The following is a 17,000-nucleotide window of genomic DNA, read 5'->3' as shown; positions in this document are numbered from 1 at the left end:
CAGGGTGGCCAGTGATCGCCCCGCAGAGGGAAGCCCAGGCCAGCCAAAAGATCGCACCCCACACCTGTCACCTGAAAACGAAGGTGACCAGTGGTGGGGGACAGGGGGGGCAATGCAGCACAGATGGCAGGCAGTGGCAGTGGCAGAAGTAGGCTGTCTGCTGGCAGCCCTGGCAGCCCAAGGGAAGGAAAGCCCCAATAGGCCCTGATTGCCAGCCAGGCCTAGGGACCCTACCCGAGGGGTCCTGGATTGCGAGAGGGCGCAGGCTGGGCTGAGGGACACTCCCCACACCCTGTGCACAAATTTTGTGCACTGGGCCTCTAGTATATTATATTTTTTCTGTTATGAATTAATCAGAAAAAGTAAATTTGTAAAAACACAAGGGAGAGCCGAAACCCGTTTGGCTCAGTGGATAGAGCGTCAGCCTGCGGACTGAAGGGTCCCGGGTTCGATTCCGGTCAAGGGCATGTATCTTTGGTTTGCGGGGCACATTCCCAGTGGGAGATGTGCAGGAAGGCAGCTGGATCCGAAGATGTTTCTCTCTCATCGATGTTTCTAACTGTCTCTTCCCCTTCCTCCTCTTGTATATTTTTCTGTTATGAATTAATCAGAAAAAGTAAATTTGTAAAAACACAAGGGAGATTAATGGTAGCCTAAGGCTCGGGGTCAGAATGGGGGTGACTGCTAATGGCATTAAGCTTGTTTTCAAGCAATAGGAATGTTCTAAAATTAGATTGTGGTGATAGTTATTCTGTTTAATAAATGTAGTAGAAACTTTTGTACTCTTAAAATGAATGCATGCAATGTAAATATAACTCAATAAAACTGTTCAAATAAAGTAAGTCATGCAAGTGTAAAAGGCCAGGGGGCTGCAGTGGGGTTACTGTATCTAACCTGTTGGATGTGTTTACAGGTGAGAAATAATAGACAAGAATAATGGATGGGTAACATAAAGCTCTCGGTAGGAAGGGCCTCAAGTTGTTCTCTATTCAGTAGAAGAAGAGAAAATAGCAATCATTGCCTTGATGGGATGAAATTTGTCATGTGACATAAACTAAGATAAAGTGTTTGAAATTATTACAAAGGGACTTTTTCATTCTATCACTGACTACTCTTCTCTGTCTCTTTTCCTTTCTTTACTGAATATTAAAGTTTTGTCCTGTTCTAAATGTTTGCATAATCAGTATCCTTTCTATTCCTGCCTTTCTTATCCTGCCCCCTTCAATATTCCCAGCCTTGCAGGAGTCTGTGAGCAAGAAGAGCCTCTGGAGTCAGGACAGGAAGAAGCAGGAGAGCGTGGCAATGGATTTTTCATCACAAGGGAGCATCAACGAGCAGGTGATCTGCCGCATCTGCCAGCAGCTCCTGACAGAACCCATGAGCCTGCACTGTGGCCACAACTTCTGCCAACTCTGCATCGCTGCAAATGAGTCAGAGAGCTTCTTTGGAGGGCAATGTCGCTGTCCTGTGTGCCAGAGCACATACGACCCTTGGCACCTCATGCCTAATAAGGAGTTGGACAACATAGTGAAGAAAATCAGAGAACTCAACATGTGGTCATACCAGCAGCAGAGGAGTGACCTCTGTGAGCAACATGGTCTCTGTGAGCAACATGATCTCTGTGAGCAACATGATCTCTGTGAGCAACATGGGGAAAATCGCCATCTCTTCTGTAAGGAGGATGGGAAGGCCATTTGCAGCCATTGTGTCCAGGAGCACCCAGGTCACCAAATACTCCTCGTGGAGGAGGTGGTCAAGGAATGTCAGGTAGGCCCCAGAGTGTGGAAACATTGAGCAGAATGTTACCTGAAGTGAAATCTTTACTGCTTAATCCTATTTCTTTCCCTTGTCATCATAGAACTGAGTGCTGCATTCTCTTTGATATCCTTGGTTTAGCTTCTGAAGCCTGAGGGACATTGTTGTGCATTCATTCATTTTCTTCAATAATATGCATATCAAAGAGAAGTTGAATGAGTGAGAGTTACTTCTCAAGATAAGTTCTGATTGCCCCCATGAACAGACAGGATTTTTAGGAACATGGTTGGTTAGATCTGGGAAGAGTGTTCTTGAGAAAAAAAGTACTTTGCTGCAGGATCAGTTCTTTCTTTAGGAAAAGAGAAATCCAAACTACTTGATACAGAGATGGAAACTTGCATCACTCTGGGATAAAGAACACACATGCTTCCTCAGATTTCTGTCTGCATTCTCAGTTCTAATTGCTAGCTTCAGTTCTGAAATTCTAGTCTCTTCTTAGATGACCCTGATTTCTCCATTTATCCGCTATTCAGGTGCTGAGAAAACTCATAGCTTGACTTTGGTGGTTCCTTTCTCACAGGAGAAACTCCAGGTGGCTGTGGACAGGCTGATGAAGGAGGAGCAGGAAGCTGAGAGGTTGGAAGCTGTCATCAATGAAGAGAGAGATACCTGGAAGGTAAAAAGACATTATTCCTGAGGCAGTTCTGAAACATCAAAATGGGCCCCTTGCTCCTTGTTACCTCAGACTTGAGTCCAGAAGACTTGTGCTTAGTCCTCATTCAATTCCTTTCCTATTGAGGGTTGGGAATTACAGAGTAGACACTACCAAGTGAAAGCAACTATTTGGAGGCAAAGACATAGAGTGGACCAATGTAAAAGTGATTCATGCAGCCATGTCCCATTTCTATAATCAAGTTTGAGGTTCTGATGCTTCCAGAAGAAATGTTAAGGAAGGCCCAGGATTCCCTATTTTGGAGATGTGGGTGGAGGAGTTCCATATAAAGTGTGGTATTTTTATCCAGGCCTCATCCAGGTAGCACATGTATTTCCTGGTGGGTCATGAGAAAGTAGACTTGAATGAATTGCTTTGGGAACAGCTCAAGGAAAATAGTAGGAAAAAAATGCCCTTTTCAGGAATGGCTCACTTCCTTTTACCTACTAAGTGCCTGAGGAAAATACTGTATTGGCTTTCCAAGGCCCATGAAAAGTAGGTCCTCAGCTAGGCATTCTGACTGCCTCTTTTTCTTCTCATCCCTAAAGAATCGTATGCAGACTGAGAGAGAGAGGATTCTAGAAGGGTTTAAGGAAATGAGAGCTGTCCTGAACAAAGAAGAGAAAAGGGAACTGCAAAAGCTGGATGACAATGAAGTGCATGTGCTGGATAACTTGGCAGTGGCTAAAGACCAGGTGGTCCAGCAGGGGCAGTACACGAGAGAGCTCATCTCAGATCTCCAGCGTCATATGTGTGAATCATCAATGGACAGGCTGCAGGTAGGACTTGGGATGGAGATCCTATATATGAGATTTTGGGGAATTATAGAGATTAGGTTTCCTTCCCCTCTGGGTCCCTGCACTTCCTTCCTCATTGAAAGGTTCCTTTGACCCTTCAGTGCTCCTTCTCTGTCATTCATTTCATGAGTCATTGGGAAAATTCAATGTACAAATGACAAGGGAAGCTCACATTATTATTTTATAAAGTGCTGTGCAAAAATTTGAGAGAGGATTTCTTAATTGTATTCTATTATCATGTAGCATTTATAAGGCATTTCTTCACCAAGCTTAGTCAAGCAACTCATATCTCTCTTTATGTTAGGTTTTATTGTTGTTTTGTTAAGGGGTAGGAAATGTGATACCTGTGTGAGGGATGAGAATATATGATTGTGTGTGTGTGCTTGTGCGTATGTATGTATGTATGTATGTGTGTGTCTTTGTGCTGGCTAGAAAAGGATGGGGTAAATATAGCAATTTGATAAAGGGATTGTACCTGGTATTAATGTTATTCTTTCCCATGGAATTAGTTGCATGACTAATCTTAGCTATGAAACATATTGGGAAATTGAGGAAATTTCAGATTTTCTCTGCTTGACTTCTTGCCATTCTTTTTTGCTAGCTGAACAAGAATTTCTTAACTTTGGTTCCAATACTAAAGTAACCAATTTCCGTCTGCTGGATCTTTACTTCTTCCTCAAAAAACTTATTTTTGAAGTATAAATTACATTTAAAAAATCTACCCTTTCTAAGTATACAACTCAAAGATTTTTAGTAAATATATTGAATTATTAAACTGTGCACAAACAAGTTCAACATTTTTGAAAAAAATTTCTCCCTTCTTCCAGGGAATTATTTTGGCACCTTTGTGAAAGGTCAATTTTCTCTATTATATTTTTGGGTTATCACTCTTTTATATGAATTTCTATATTTTTGCACTGATATTCTAAATGTTTTTTTACTATGGCTTCATAGGAAAATTTGAAATTGGATAGGGTAATTTTCTAACCCCCCCTCCCCCCAAAAAAATTGTTTGAAAAATAGTGAAACAATTTTATTGAGTTCTAATTCAAAACATTCTATTCAATTCCATTTCAAAACAATTTTATTTTATGTTAGTAGATCTCTAAGGAGACTAAAGCGCTTCTGTCCCAGAGATTGGTAGAATTCTACTGCCATCTAGTGGGTAGAAGCCAGAGATGCTGCTCATCCACAGCAAACCACAAGGCAGACTCCATTGCAATTACTTGGGCCAGAAACATTGTCCTAGTCCATTGAATTTTCTGTTAAAATTGTTGTGTATATTTTTAATTTTTATTAAAAGCCTGATGTGATTTTTATATAGTGAGAAAATGGCAGTCAGTTAAGAAATGGACAGTATGGGACAGTTGTTTGTCCAATGACATTCAATTACTTTTTTGGGGGTGGGGGGTAACCACCTTTTGAATTACTTTTTGAGTAATTCCAGTTCATGTAGTTGGTTAGAGTTGATACAGCCAGTAGTACTAGCACCAGGGATGTATATGTTTCTCAGTTCTAGGTAAATCAGCATATTTAATTTCTATAGGTTTACCAAAGATGCAGTGATTATTTTAAGATATGCACCTGACCCATTCAGGGCAATGATTTGTATGCCTTAGAATTTTATTGTAATGAATAGAAAGAAAAATTCTCTTTCCCTCTAGGTGATATAATAGGGATTATCATTTAAACGAGGATGTTCAAGTTGATACCATATAGAGAATGAAGGGAAAGTTCATATAGGCAAGTAGAAAATAGAATTTTGAGAAGAAAGAACTGATCCTGATAACAAGATTTTTCCTAGAAAAGTTATGCTTGCCCCCTGGGTTTCTCTTTTTTGCTTTTAAATTTAAGCCAGTTTTAGCTGGGCTTTTGTTATAAACAATAACAATGAAAAACATAATACAGACAGTAAAATTTTTTTGAGGGAGTATAGCCAACTATAGGCCAAGGCTTTGCTGATATGAAGGAGTTTAGACTAAAGGGGGAAACCAAATATGTTGGTGAATTTATGTTCAAAGAAATAAGGCAAATAATATGATGGGGAAGAGAAGATGGCTAAAAGAGGCTTAGCATATGGACTGGATTGGCTTATACAATATTGGAATTCAGGGTAAGATATACTTTTTAAGACAGTGATGAAGTGGATATTAATGCCATTCTGGAAAATGGAACGTAAATATCTGGGAATCAGTCAATTACATTTTAGACTTTCTCTGCTGCTGGTTTCTGTGGCTTATTTCACACTTACACATTGATGAGATTCCCTTGGGGTAGTGCATAGAATGTACATAGAGTGAGTAGAGGGAGGCCAGAGAAAAAAACATTTGCTTGATGTGCTAGTTTTCTTGTTCCTAGAACAAAATAAAATACCCATTCTAAGAAATGGAATTATTAATTATTCATCTTTGATTCTGCAGAGGGTAGAATCATGTCTACAAAATAGATTTCCCTTTGTCACTAGAATACATAAAATCATAATGAATTAAGGGGGTGTTCTCATGAATATTTTTAAAGAAATAGTAGGCCTCCTTCCTGCTTTTTATTTTTTATTTAATTATTTATTGTTGAAATTATTACATATGTCCCCTTTTTCCCCATTGTCCTCTCCCAGCCTCCCCTGACCCCCCAAGCCCAGGCCTTCACACCCCACTGTCTGTGTCCATTGGTTATGCTTAAATACATGCAAGTTCTTTGGTTGATCTTCCCCCCACTAATCCCCACCCACCCTTCCCTGCCTTCCCTCTGAGGTGTGATGGTCTGTTCAATGATTCTATGTTTCTGGATTTATTTATTTATTTTAAATATATTTTATTGATTTTTTTACAGAAAGGAAGGGAGAGGGATAGAGAGTTAGAAATATCAATGAGAGAGAAACATTGATCAGCTGCCTCCTGCACATCCCCTACTGGGGATGTGCCCACAACCAAGGTACATGCCCTTGACCAGAATCGAACCTGGGACCCTTCAGTTCACAGGCTGATGCTCTATCCACTGAGCCAAATCGGTTAGGGCTGGATTTATTTTTATTCATCAGTTTATGTTGTTCATTATATTCCACAAATGAGTAAAATCATGTGATACTTATTTTTCTCTGACTGGCTTATTTCATTTAGCATAATGCTCTCCAGGTCCATCCATGCTGTTGCAAATAGTAAGAGTTCTTTCTTTTTTACAGCAGTGTAGTATTCCAATGTGTAGAAGTACCACAGGTTTTTAATCCACTCATCTGCTGATGGGCACTTAGTCTGTTTCCAAATCTTAGCTGTTGTAAATAGCACAGCTATGAATATAGGGATACATATATTCTTTCTGATTGGTGTTTCTGATTTCTTGGGATATGTTCCTAGAAATGGGATTACTGGGTCAAATGGGAGTTCCATTTTTAATTTTTTGAGAAAGCTCAATACTGTTTTCTGCATAGGCTGCACCAGTCTGCATTCCCACCATGAGGGTTCCTTTTTCTCCACATCTTCCCCAGCACTTGTAGTTTGTTGATTTGTTGATGATAGCCATTCTGACAAGTGTGAGGTGGTACTTCATTGTTGTTTTGATTAGTGACTTTGGGCTTTTTTAAAAATATATATATATTTTATTGATTTTTTTACAGAGAGGAAGGGAGAGGGATAGAGAGTTAGAAACATCGATGAGAGAGAAACATCGATCAGCTGCCTCCTGCACACCCCCTACTGGGGATGTGCCCGCAAACAAGGTACATGCCCTTGACCAGAATCGAACCTGGGACCCTTGAGTCCGCAGGCCGATGCTCTATCCACTGAACCAAACCGGCAAGGTTGGGAATTTTTTTATATGCCTTTGACCTTCTGTACATTCACTTTCAAGAAGTGTCAGTTTAGGTCCTTTACCCATTTTGTTTTAAATTGGATTATTTATCTTCCCTTTGTTCTGTGGTATGACTTCCCTATAAATCTTAGAGATTAAACCCTTATCAGATGTAACATTGGCAAAAATGTTCTCCCATGCAACAGGCTCTCTTGTAATTTTGATGAGGGTTTCATTTGCTGTGCAGAAGCTTTTTATTTTGAGGTAGTCTAATTTATTTTCTTCTTAGTTTCCATTGTCCTAGGAGATGTATCAGTAAACATTGCTATGAGATATCTCTGATATTTTGCTCTCTATGGATTCTTTTAAGATTTTTATGCTTTCCCATCTTACATTTAAGTCATTTATCCACTTTGAGTTTATTTTTTTATATGGTGTAAGTTGGTGGTCAAGTTTTATTTTTTTGTATGTGTCTGTCCAATTTTCCCAACACCATTTATTGAAGAGACTGCCTTGACTCCATTGTATGCTCTTGCCTCCTTTGTCAAATATTAATTGAGCATAATGGTTTGGGCTAATTTCTGGTTTCTCTGTTTTGTTTCATTGGTCTATATGTCTGCTCTTGTGCCAGTACCGGGCTGTTTTGAGAACAGTGACTTTGTAATATAACTTGATGTCTGGTATTGTGATCCTTCCAACTTTGTTCTTTTTTCTCAGGATTGTTTCTTTGATCTCTTTGGTAACCAATCATTGTTATTTAGGCTCCAAGTGTTTGATTGTTTTTTATTGTTTTTACTGTAGTTTATTTCTAATTTTATGCCATTGTGAACTGAGAAAATGCTTGATATGATTTCAATCTTCTTGAATTTGTAGAGACTTCTCCTGTGTCCTAATATGTGGTTTATCTTTGAAAATGGCCCATGTGCACTTGAGAAGAATGTATATTACATGGCTTTGTGGTGAAACGTTCTGAAGATATCAGTTAGTTCCATCTGATCTAGTGAGTTGTTTACAATTGCTGTTTCTTTGTTGATTTTTGTCTAAAAGATTTGTTCAGTGATGTATATATGGTATTCAAGTTCCCTACTATGATTGTATTGCTGTAGATCTCTCCCTTGATATCTTCTAGAAGTATTTTTATGTATTCTGGTGCTCCTGTATTAAGTGCATAATGTTTACCAGAATTATATCCTCTTGTTGAATCGATCTCTTTAGTATTATGAAATAGCCTTCCTTATTTCTTATTATGGCCTCCACTTTGAGGTCTATTTTGTCAGATATAAGTATTGCTACCCCAGATTATTTTTTCCATTTGCCTGAAAGATTTTTCCATCCGTTCACTTTCTGTCTGTGTGAGTCCTTTATTCTGCAGTGAGTCTCTTGTAGACAGTATATAAATATGGGTCATTTTTTCTTATGTATTAAGATACCCCATGTCTTTTAATTGGGGAATTTAATCCATTTAATTTAAGGTTATCATTGATAGGTGCTGGTTTATTGCCATTTTTTTAATTCTTTATGCCTGTATTCCTTCTTACCTTTATATTTCTTCTTTTTACAACAGTCTCTTTAGCATTTCTTGTGTTGCTGGCTTGGTGATAATAAACTCCCTTAGCCTTTTCTTGCCTGTGAAGATCCTAATTTCACCTCCAATTTTGAATAATAGCCTTGCTGGATAGAGTATTCTTGGATTCAGTCCCCTGTTTTGCATCACTTTGTATACCTCATTCCATTCCCTTATGGCCTGATGTGTTTCTGTTGAGAAATAATTTTATAGTCTAGTGGGAGATCCATTGTAGGTAACATTCTGTCTCCCTCTTGCAGCCCTTAAGATGCTTTCATTGTCATTAACATTTGCCATTGTAATTCAATGTGTCTTGGTGTGGGTCTTTTTGGGTTCATCTTGTTTGGGACTCTCTGTGCTTGTGTGACTTTTTTCTTCCACAAGTCAGGGAAATTTTCTGTCATTATTTCTTCCAAGAGGTTTTCTATTCCTTGTTCTGATTCTTGTCCTTCTGACACCCCTATTATGCAGAGTTTGCTTTGTTTCATGTTGTCCCAAAGCTCCCTTTATCTCTCCTGCTTTTTGATTTTTTTCCAATTGCTGTTCAGATTGGGTGTTTTTATTGACCTTGTCTTCTAACTCACTGATTGAGTCCTCTACTTCTGCTGGTCTACTGTTGAAGCCTTCCACTGTGTTCTTATTGCAGATATGTCATTCTTTATTTCTTCTTAATTCTTACAAATGTTGATGAATTTCTCATCCAGACAGTTGAGCATCCTTATAATCATTAATCTGAATTCTTTCCATGACATATTGCTGGCCTCCATTTCATTCATTTCTTTTTATGGAGATCCACCTTTTCTTTCCTTTGGGGATTATATCTTTGTCTCCCCACTTTGCTGTCTCTTTCTGGCCCTGGGCACCCTGCTTAGGGTCTGAGAGCCCCTAGCAGTTCAATAGTCTGGGACTCCTTAGCTCAGAGGATGGATCTGTCATGAGTCTTACACCTTTATTGTCTTTGCTTTGAGTTGTACTCCCCTCTCCCATAGATCTGGTCCCTCTGCTGTCTGCTGCAGATGCTTGATGTGGGCAGGGGTATGTGCACGGTTCCTCTTGTGTGCAACTCTCTGTGAGGATCCAGATCCCTTTGGCATGCAGTTCACTGTGCAGACCTAGCAACAGTGACAGGGTGGTGCCCTAGTTCCTCTGGCAGCTCACTTGCAGTGCAGTTCTGGGGCCTGGACGGGGTGCCAGGTGGTTCCAGCTTGCTCTGGCAAGGTGGTCCTGTGACCCAGGGCTTGGCATGCCAGGTGTCTCCATGTTGCACCAGCATCATGGTCCTGGGGCCCAGGCAGGGCACACGCCTGGTGGTTCTGGGTTGCAACAGCACTGAAAACCTGGGGACTAAGTGGGGCTGAGGTGCAGGGTTCCCCTGGCTTGCACTCACAGTGTGGGGTCAGGGAACACCAGCAAGGAGGCATGGTTTACAGGGGTGGGCAAACTTTTTGACTCGAGGGCCACAATGGGTTCTTAAACTGGACCGGAGGCCCGGAACAAAAGCATGGATGGAGTGTTTGTGTGAACTAATATAAATTCAAAGTAAACATCATTACATAAAAGGGTACGGTCTTTTTTTTTTTTAGTTTTATTCATTTCAAACGGGCCGGATCCGGCCTGCGGGCCGTAGTTTGCCCACGGCTGGTTTAGGAGGTCTCTATGGTGAGTGCTCACTGCATACATCTGGAAGCCTGCAGTGTGCTACTGCACCACTCATTGCCAGGGCTCAGTGGTGGTCCCACACAGATTATGGCTGGTAAGTGGCCCCCTGCACAGGTCTAGGGTGGTGTCTAGGCCTGTCTGGGTGTTGGTGTGGCTGCGCTCCTGGCCTCCTCTGCTCCCATCTCTGCCTTTTAAATATATTCTATCTCAAGATCTTGGAAACACCTTTCTAACATCTTCACATGAGTCCTCTAGGATGGTTGTTTTGGGTCTTTTCTCTTCAATCCTCCCCCCCGATATATTTATTCTGAACATATTAGGGGGTGCTAGTGTATGAGGAAGAAGGTGAGTAAAACTTTATAGGTAGGAGGGCTTATCACTCATTTGAGGGTTGCCAAAATAAGGAATGTGTAGTTAAATTTGAATTGCAGATAAGCAACACATTATTTTTTAATAGAATAGTATCTTAAATATTGTAGAGCCCATGTTTTCACTAAAACATATTTGTGATATTTTCAAAATTAAATTTTAACTAGCCATTTTAATTTTCTAAATATGTCAACCTTACTCTTGATTTATGTTTTTTTTCTCTTCTCCCCAGGATATGATTAACGCCATAAGAAGGTACGTGTATGTGAGACCAGGCATAATCCTTTTTGGGTGATGAAAGAATTATAACTATAAGAGTAATCTTGAATAAATCATAACTTTAAACAATCATAGATGTGGGAAACTTGGGTATTACATTATTTCACCTGCTGATGACAGGTGAAACTTTGTAATGGTATGAAATTTGGGTAGTGGAGGTCACAGAGTTAGGGATAATAGAAGCATTAGAAATAAGAGTCCCAAACAAGATGAATCCAAAGAAGCCTATACCAAGACACATTTTAATCAAAATGCCACCTGGAAACTATTATATTCTAAGTGAAATAAGCTAATAAGAGCAAGACAAATATCATATGATCTCACTTATTTGTGAAATCTAAGAAACAAAATGAATTGACCATCAAAATAAGAACCAAGGCATGGAGACTTGGACCACATTGACATATCTCAAGGGGGAGGAGGGGAGACAAGAAGAGATAAACCAAATAACTTACATACTTATATGTATAGCCCATGGACACATACAATAGTGTGGGGAAAGACTGCAATGGGTAGAGAGGGGGTAAAGTGTGCAAAAATGGGGGACATCTATAAAACTGTCAATAGTAAAAAATGTATTAAATTTAAAAAATGCCAAAGATTAAAGACAAAAGGAGAATCTTAAAAGCAACAAGAGAAAAGCAGTTAGTTACCTGTAAGGGGGTTCCCATAAGACTGTCAGCTGATTTCTCAACAGAAACTTTGCAAGCCAAAAGGGAGTGCCATGAAATATTCAAAGCGATGGAAAGCAAGGACCTACAGCCAAGATAACTACCCAGCAAAGTTATTATTTAGAATTGAAGGACAGGTAAAGTGCTTCCCAGACAAGAAAAAGCTAAATGCATTCATCGTCATCAAACTAGCACTACATGAAATGTTAAAGAGTCTTGTTTAAGAAGAAGAAATAAAAAGAAAGGTTAAAAAATATGAACAATAAAATGTCAATAAATGCATATCTATCAACAATTGAATCTAAATATCAAAATAAACAAACAAGCAGAACAGAAACACACTTAGCTACACAGAACATTTTGACAGTTGCCAGATGGGAGGGAGGTTGGGGGGACTGGTGAAAATCTGAAAATATTTAGAAATACAAATTAGTAGTTAAAGAATAGTCATGGAGCTGTAAAGTATAGTTTAGGGGATATATTCAATAGTATTCTAATAACTCTGTATGGTGTCATATGTGTATGATATTTTGGGGGGATGATCACTTAATAAGTTTGATAATGTCTAATTACTGGGATGTACACCAAAACTAATATAATATTGTATGTGAACTGTAATTAAAAAATTTAAAAATGATTTTAAAAAAGAAAGAAATAAGAGGTTACAGTATCAGAATTCCATGACTTCATTCATTTTAGTCAAACCTTAGTCTCTTGCTTTTACACTTAATAGGTGCCTGTCTTATTATAGGAAGGATCTTTTCCTCTTTCTCTGCTAGGCCCCCAAATTTTCCACAAAGATGGTTTCTTTATATTTCTTTTTCACCCTAATAATAGAAGAAATAAGGTCTTTCTAGGTGATGTTTTTTGGAGAGAAGAAAGAAAGAAAGAAAGAAAGGAAGAAAGAAAGAAAGGAAGAAAGAAAGAAAGAAAGAAAGAAAGAAAGAAAGAAAGAAAGAAAGAAAGAAAGAAAGAAAGAAAGAAAGAAAGAAAGAAGGAAAGAAAGAAAGAAAAGAAAAGAAAAGAAAAGAAAAGAAAAGAAAAGAAAAGAAAAGAAAAAAAGAAAGAAAGAAAGAAAGAAAGAAAGAAAGAAAGAAAGAAAGAAAGAAAGAAAGAAAGAAAGAAAGAAAGAAAGAAAGGAAGGAAGAAAGAAAGAAAAAGAGAGAGAGAAAGATACAAGTCTCAGGGAATAATGGCTTTAGTCCTGGTGTCAATAATAAATCTCTTTTTGTTTACACATATTAGCAACTTGTAGGAAAGGTGTCTTTCTTTGACTAAAGTTGCATACACACTTGGCAGCATCAATCACATGAAATTCAGACCATTATTAATTTTTATGTATTAACTTCTCCTTTCTCAAATATTTGTAATGATTCCCCAGAGACTGTGACATTTTATGTTATGCTCAGCATCTGTATTGGGTTAATAGACTTAGAAAACACTTCAGACTTTCAATACAGAAGCCCCCCACATGATAACCTAAAGCTCTCAGTAGCCAGGTTTTAGGGTCTCTCCACTAAGTATCTGCTTGTGGACCTTCATCTCTGGCCTCTTCCTGGAGGAACCACTGAGATGTCAGTGACTCCTCCATATGTGAAATATTTTTTTATTAAAGGCACCAAACAACTTTTAAAGGTACCACCATTATATCTAATAGTGTATTATTTTCAGAAATGGAGAGCATGGGGTTATTATTATTATTATTATTTCATTTTGGTAGGATGAACATGAGCTTCTTGAGAATAAGTTCTTTCCAAGGCCACACAGAGGGTAGATAGAAAGGTAGACATGAAGACATTTCTTCTGGTTGCAGTGTCAGGGCCTTCACCTGTCCCTCCCTTAGGCTCTTCATTGAAGAGAATTCAAGTGAGAAGGCATCAATGGGATGAAAGGTGAGAAAGACAGTGGTCTTGGAGAGACAAAAGGTAAGAAGCGTGAGGGATCAATTTTTGTCTTATCTAGGAGCGAGATCTGGACCTTGAAGAAGCCAAAAATTGTTTCCAAGAAACTAAGTAAATTCCGATTTCCAGATCTGAGTGGGATGCTGCAAGTGTTTAAAGGTGAGGAAAGCCAGAGGAAGGGTGTGTGAGATTCTTACAGTACCGGAGCACGTGGAGGAATGGATGTTGTTTCTATATGAGGATAAAAGAGAGGAGGTAGGCCTCACAAGAAGACATAGATACCATGTGCTGAAGATGTGAACACATATATATGGGAATGGCCAGGTGTCCTCCTTCACCAGTTGACAGCCTGAGAGGCTTCCCCACCCACTCAAGAGAAAGGGCAGGTTATCAGAGTTTCCTCCTTTGCTTCTAACATCATCATTGAAACTTTTGTCATTTCAGAGCTGGCAGAAGTCCAAAACTACTGGGGTAAGAAATTACAGGTTCTTCAAATCATCATGTTCTGATCCCATTTCAGAAGCTGTGCTTACTCTTAGGTCCCATGATCTCAATTACATGTGTTCCACCCAAACAGACATACATTCAACAGTTCTTAACTGATCTACTCCTCACTGACCCATTAATTCATGTTCCTGCCAGTCAATTCCCATATTACTTCTCAAAATGTCACAAGACACATACCATATTTAATTCATCTGACTATGTAATTTTTTCTACAGTGGACTTGACGCTGAATCCATTCAATGATGTTTCGAATGTTGTCGTTTCTGAGGATCAGAGACAAGTGACTGTTGGGAATATTATGTTTAGGAATGTATACCCATGTAACTTTTCTGCTTTTGATGTATGGGGAAGCCAAAATTTCTCTTCTGGGAAATGTTACTGGGAAGTTGATGTGTCTGGGAAAATTGCCTGGATTCTGGGGGTATACAGTAAAACAAGCAATCTCAATAGAAAGGAAAGCTCTGGGTTTGTTTTTAAGCCCCAAACAAATTATCCAAATGCTTACTCCAGATTCAGACCTGAAAATGGCTACTGGGTTGTAGGGTTACAGAATGAATGTGAGTACAATGCCTTTGAGGACTCTTCCACCTCTGACCCCAAGGTCTTGACTCTTTCTGTGTTTGTTCCTCCCCACCGTGTAGGGGTTTTCCTAGACTATGAAGCAAGCACTGTCTCATTTTTTAATGTCACAAACCATGGGTCACTCATCTACAAGTTCTCTAAATGTCACTTTTCTCACACTGTTTATCCCTATTTCAATCCTGGGAACTGCCCAGTTCCCATGAAACTGTGCCCACCGAGCTCCTGAACATTCTCCCTCCCTCACCTACTTCTGTGTAGCGACCCTTGTCCTGGGGCTCATCTCCTGCACCTGAGCTCACTGCTCCATTCAGACCTTCTCTTCCTTGCTGTCTCCCTTCTGTAGAACATTTATTGATTCTTGGGTTAGAAGAGAAGCTTATTTACTCAGTTACCCTTTCCTATATTATCAGCAAAAGGTATCTAAATCCTCTTATCAACAGAAAAGTATTAGTATAATACCTCTACCCTCCCATTTTCCACGTTTTCCTTTAACCCTAACTTGAAGAGACATTAGCCATGACTCTAGGACAATCCATAATCATTCCACAACTAAATAGTATTTTAGTGTATATCTATTTGTTGCCCAACATGCAGCAGGTTGTCCAGAGAGTTTAGGGGGAGGGAACAAATGTAATATATGTACCAAGTGTGAACATTTTATGTTCAGAGTGTTTGAGTTTAAATCCTGTCTATTCTCTTACAAGATGTGTAATGATGGATTTATTTTTGTTTCTTCTCATAAAATAAAAATTGGATTTTAAACTGCACCTAACTCTTAAAGATCTTTGTGAGAAACTGTCAACCAATGTAAAGCACCTATTTAAGGGTTCCGCACAATATAATAAATGTTTGCTCTCATGATCTCAGAAAAGTATGAGCTGTGTCAGTGTCCCATGCAATGGATGTGTGCCTTTGAGAGGAACAGAAAATGATTCCACTGAAGCTCATTTGTCAAGTTCCCAAACTTTGCTATCAAGTCTACTCCAGTCCCAGTCTTGTGTTACAGAACATTTTACATGGAGGCTGGAACTGTTTTAAGGCCCTTTATTGGGAACAGGTCAGAAAAAGAAAAAATATGAGTTCCCAAGATCTGTCCAGCAGAGAGAGCCATGTCTAGGGACAGCCACTCCTATTAGGGATAGCCTTTTGGTGTTCAGAGTTTGTCCTTGTGCTGAAAAGATAGATTTGAGTATCACATCCTATATACCGTACCATGCCCTTTTATTTCCCTTACTTTTAAAATCAGTTTCAAACTTTGATGAGGAATAGACTCACCCACGATAATAAAGGAACTTTTCTTGGAGAAGCACACATTATAAATTAAGGCAGCTACTGTACAGAACCCAAATCAAGATATAGAGGTAATAACTTGTCCCAGTGGAATTAAAAGGAGAGTACTCATTCTTGGAAAGGTATGTACATGTACACTTATACTTACACACACGTACACACACATAGGTATATTTATTCAAGTTAATTTTGAAAAATATCATAAAAGAAAGAATTCCTTCAGGGAGTTAAAGAAATTTATAAACTTATGAGATATGTCCCAATGTCCCACAGCTAAATAGTAGAAGAGACCAGATTAAAATGGGGTATGTGTTTCTCCAGTTCACGTGTCTTTTTGGCACTTCACTCCCCAAGAAAAGATTGGAGCCAAATTCCCTAGGATGTTTGGTAGGAGAGAAAACCCATGAGATGCTGATTTACACAGGAGCTTGGAACATCATGGGAAAATATTAGGTGTCAAGAGATAGTGATTGATGTGCTCAATCCATGTAGATGTTAATGAAGCAGGAGCTGCTCATGGTAATGTTTAAAACCAAGTTGAATACTTAATGACCAAGGCGCTCTTCCACTAATAAGCTGTGGGACATTAGGTTTATTAATCTAGGAACTGAGTTTTATTTCACATATGTGGTAGAAAGTTGGTAGAGCAAGTAAAACAATCTATCTATCTATCTATATATATATAAAGAGCCAGGGGCTGAAACAACCAAACGGATGACCAAACAGGATGAGAGGGGTGACAAGGCCGATGGGGGTTAGTGAGGGACAACCAAATGACTGAGCAGCAGGCTGTGTGGGGCGACCAGGCCGGCGGGCAGGGGGGGGGTGTGGGGGGGCTGTGAAGGGCAATCAAACTACTGAACAGCAGGCTGTGTGGGGTGACCAGGTCAGCAGGGGGGGCAGTGAGGAGCAATCAGGCCATCAGGGCGGGGCAGTTGGGGGCAACCAGGCCCTTGAGGGGGAGAAGTTAGGGGCGATCAGGTCAGCAGGCAGAGGTGGTTAGGGGTGATTAGGTTGGCAAGGGGGCCAGTTAGGGGTAATCAGGCAGGCAGGCAGGTGAGCAGTTAGGAGCCAGCAGTCACGGATTGTGAGAGGGATGTCCGATTGCCGGTTTAGGCCTGATTCCCAGGA

General features: G+C 39.6%; 1 protein-coding gene across 2 annotated transcripts in view; it reads left to right on the top strand.

Annotated features, from left to right (window-relative positions):
* Positions 1-15,450, top strand: part of LOC102435966 (E3 ubiquitin-protein ligase TRIM22-like) — an 18,192-nt gene extending 2,742 nt beyond the window's left edge. For both annotated transcript variants that reach the window (XM_014460753.2, XM_023758783.1), the window contains exons 2-8: positions 1,235-1,767; positions 2,336-2,431; positions 3,016-3,246; positions 10,872-10,894; positions 13,552-13,649; positions 13,935-13,961; positions 14,213-15,450. In XM_014460753.2, the coding sequence (XP_014316239.1) occupies positions 1,303-1,767; positions 2,336-2,431; positions 3,016-3,246; positions 10,872-10,894; positions 13,552-13,649; positions 13,935-13,961; positions 14,213-14,805 (1,533 nt within the window). In that variant the 5' untranslated portion in view covers positions 1,235-1,302 and the 3' untranslated portion in view covers positions 14,806-15,450. The remainder of the gene's footprint in view (positions 1-1,234; positions 1,768-2,335; positions 2,432-3,015; positions 3,247-10,871; positions 10,895-13,551; positions 13,650-13,934; positions 13,962-14,212) is intronic.
* Positions 15,451-17,000: the final 1,550 nt, after the last annotated feature.

This window comes from Myotis lucifugus, unplaced genomic scaffold, assembly GCF_000147115.1.
Source record: "Myotis lucifugus unplaced genomic scaffold, Myoluc2.0 scaffold_138, whole genome shotgun sequence".
Lineage (NCBI taxonomy): Eukaryota > Metazoa > Chordata > Mammalia > Chiroptera > Vespertilionidae > Myotis > Myotis lucifugus.
The sequence above is the reverse complement of the archived record's forward strand: the minus strand, read 5'-3'. Positions and strand labels throughout refer to the sequence as shown.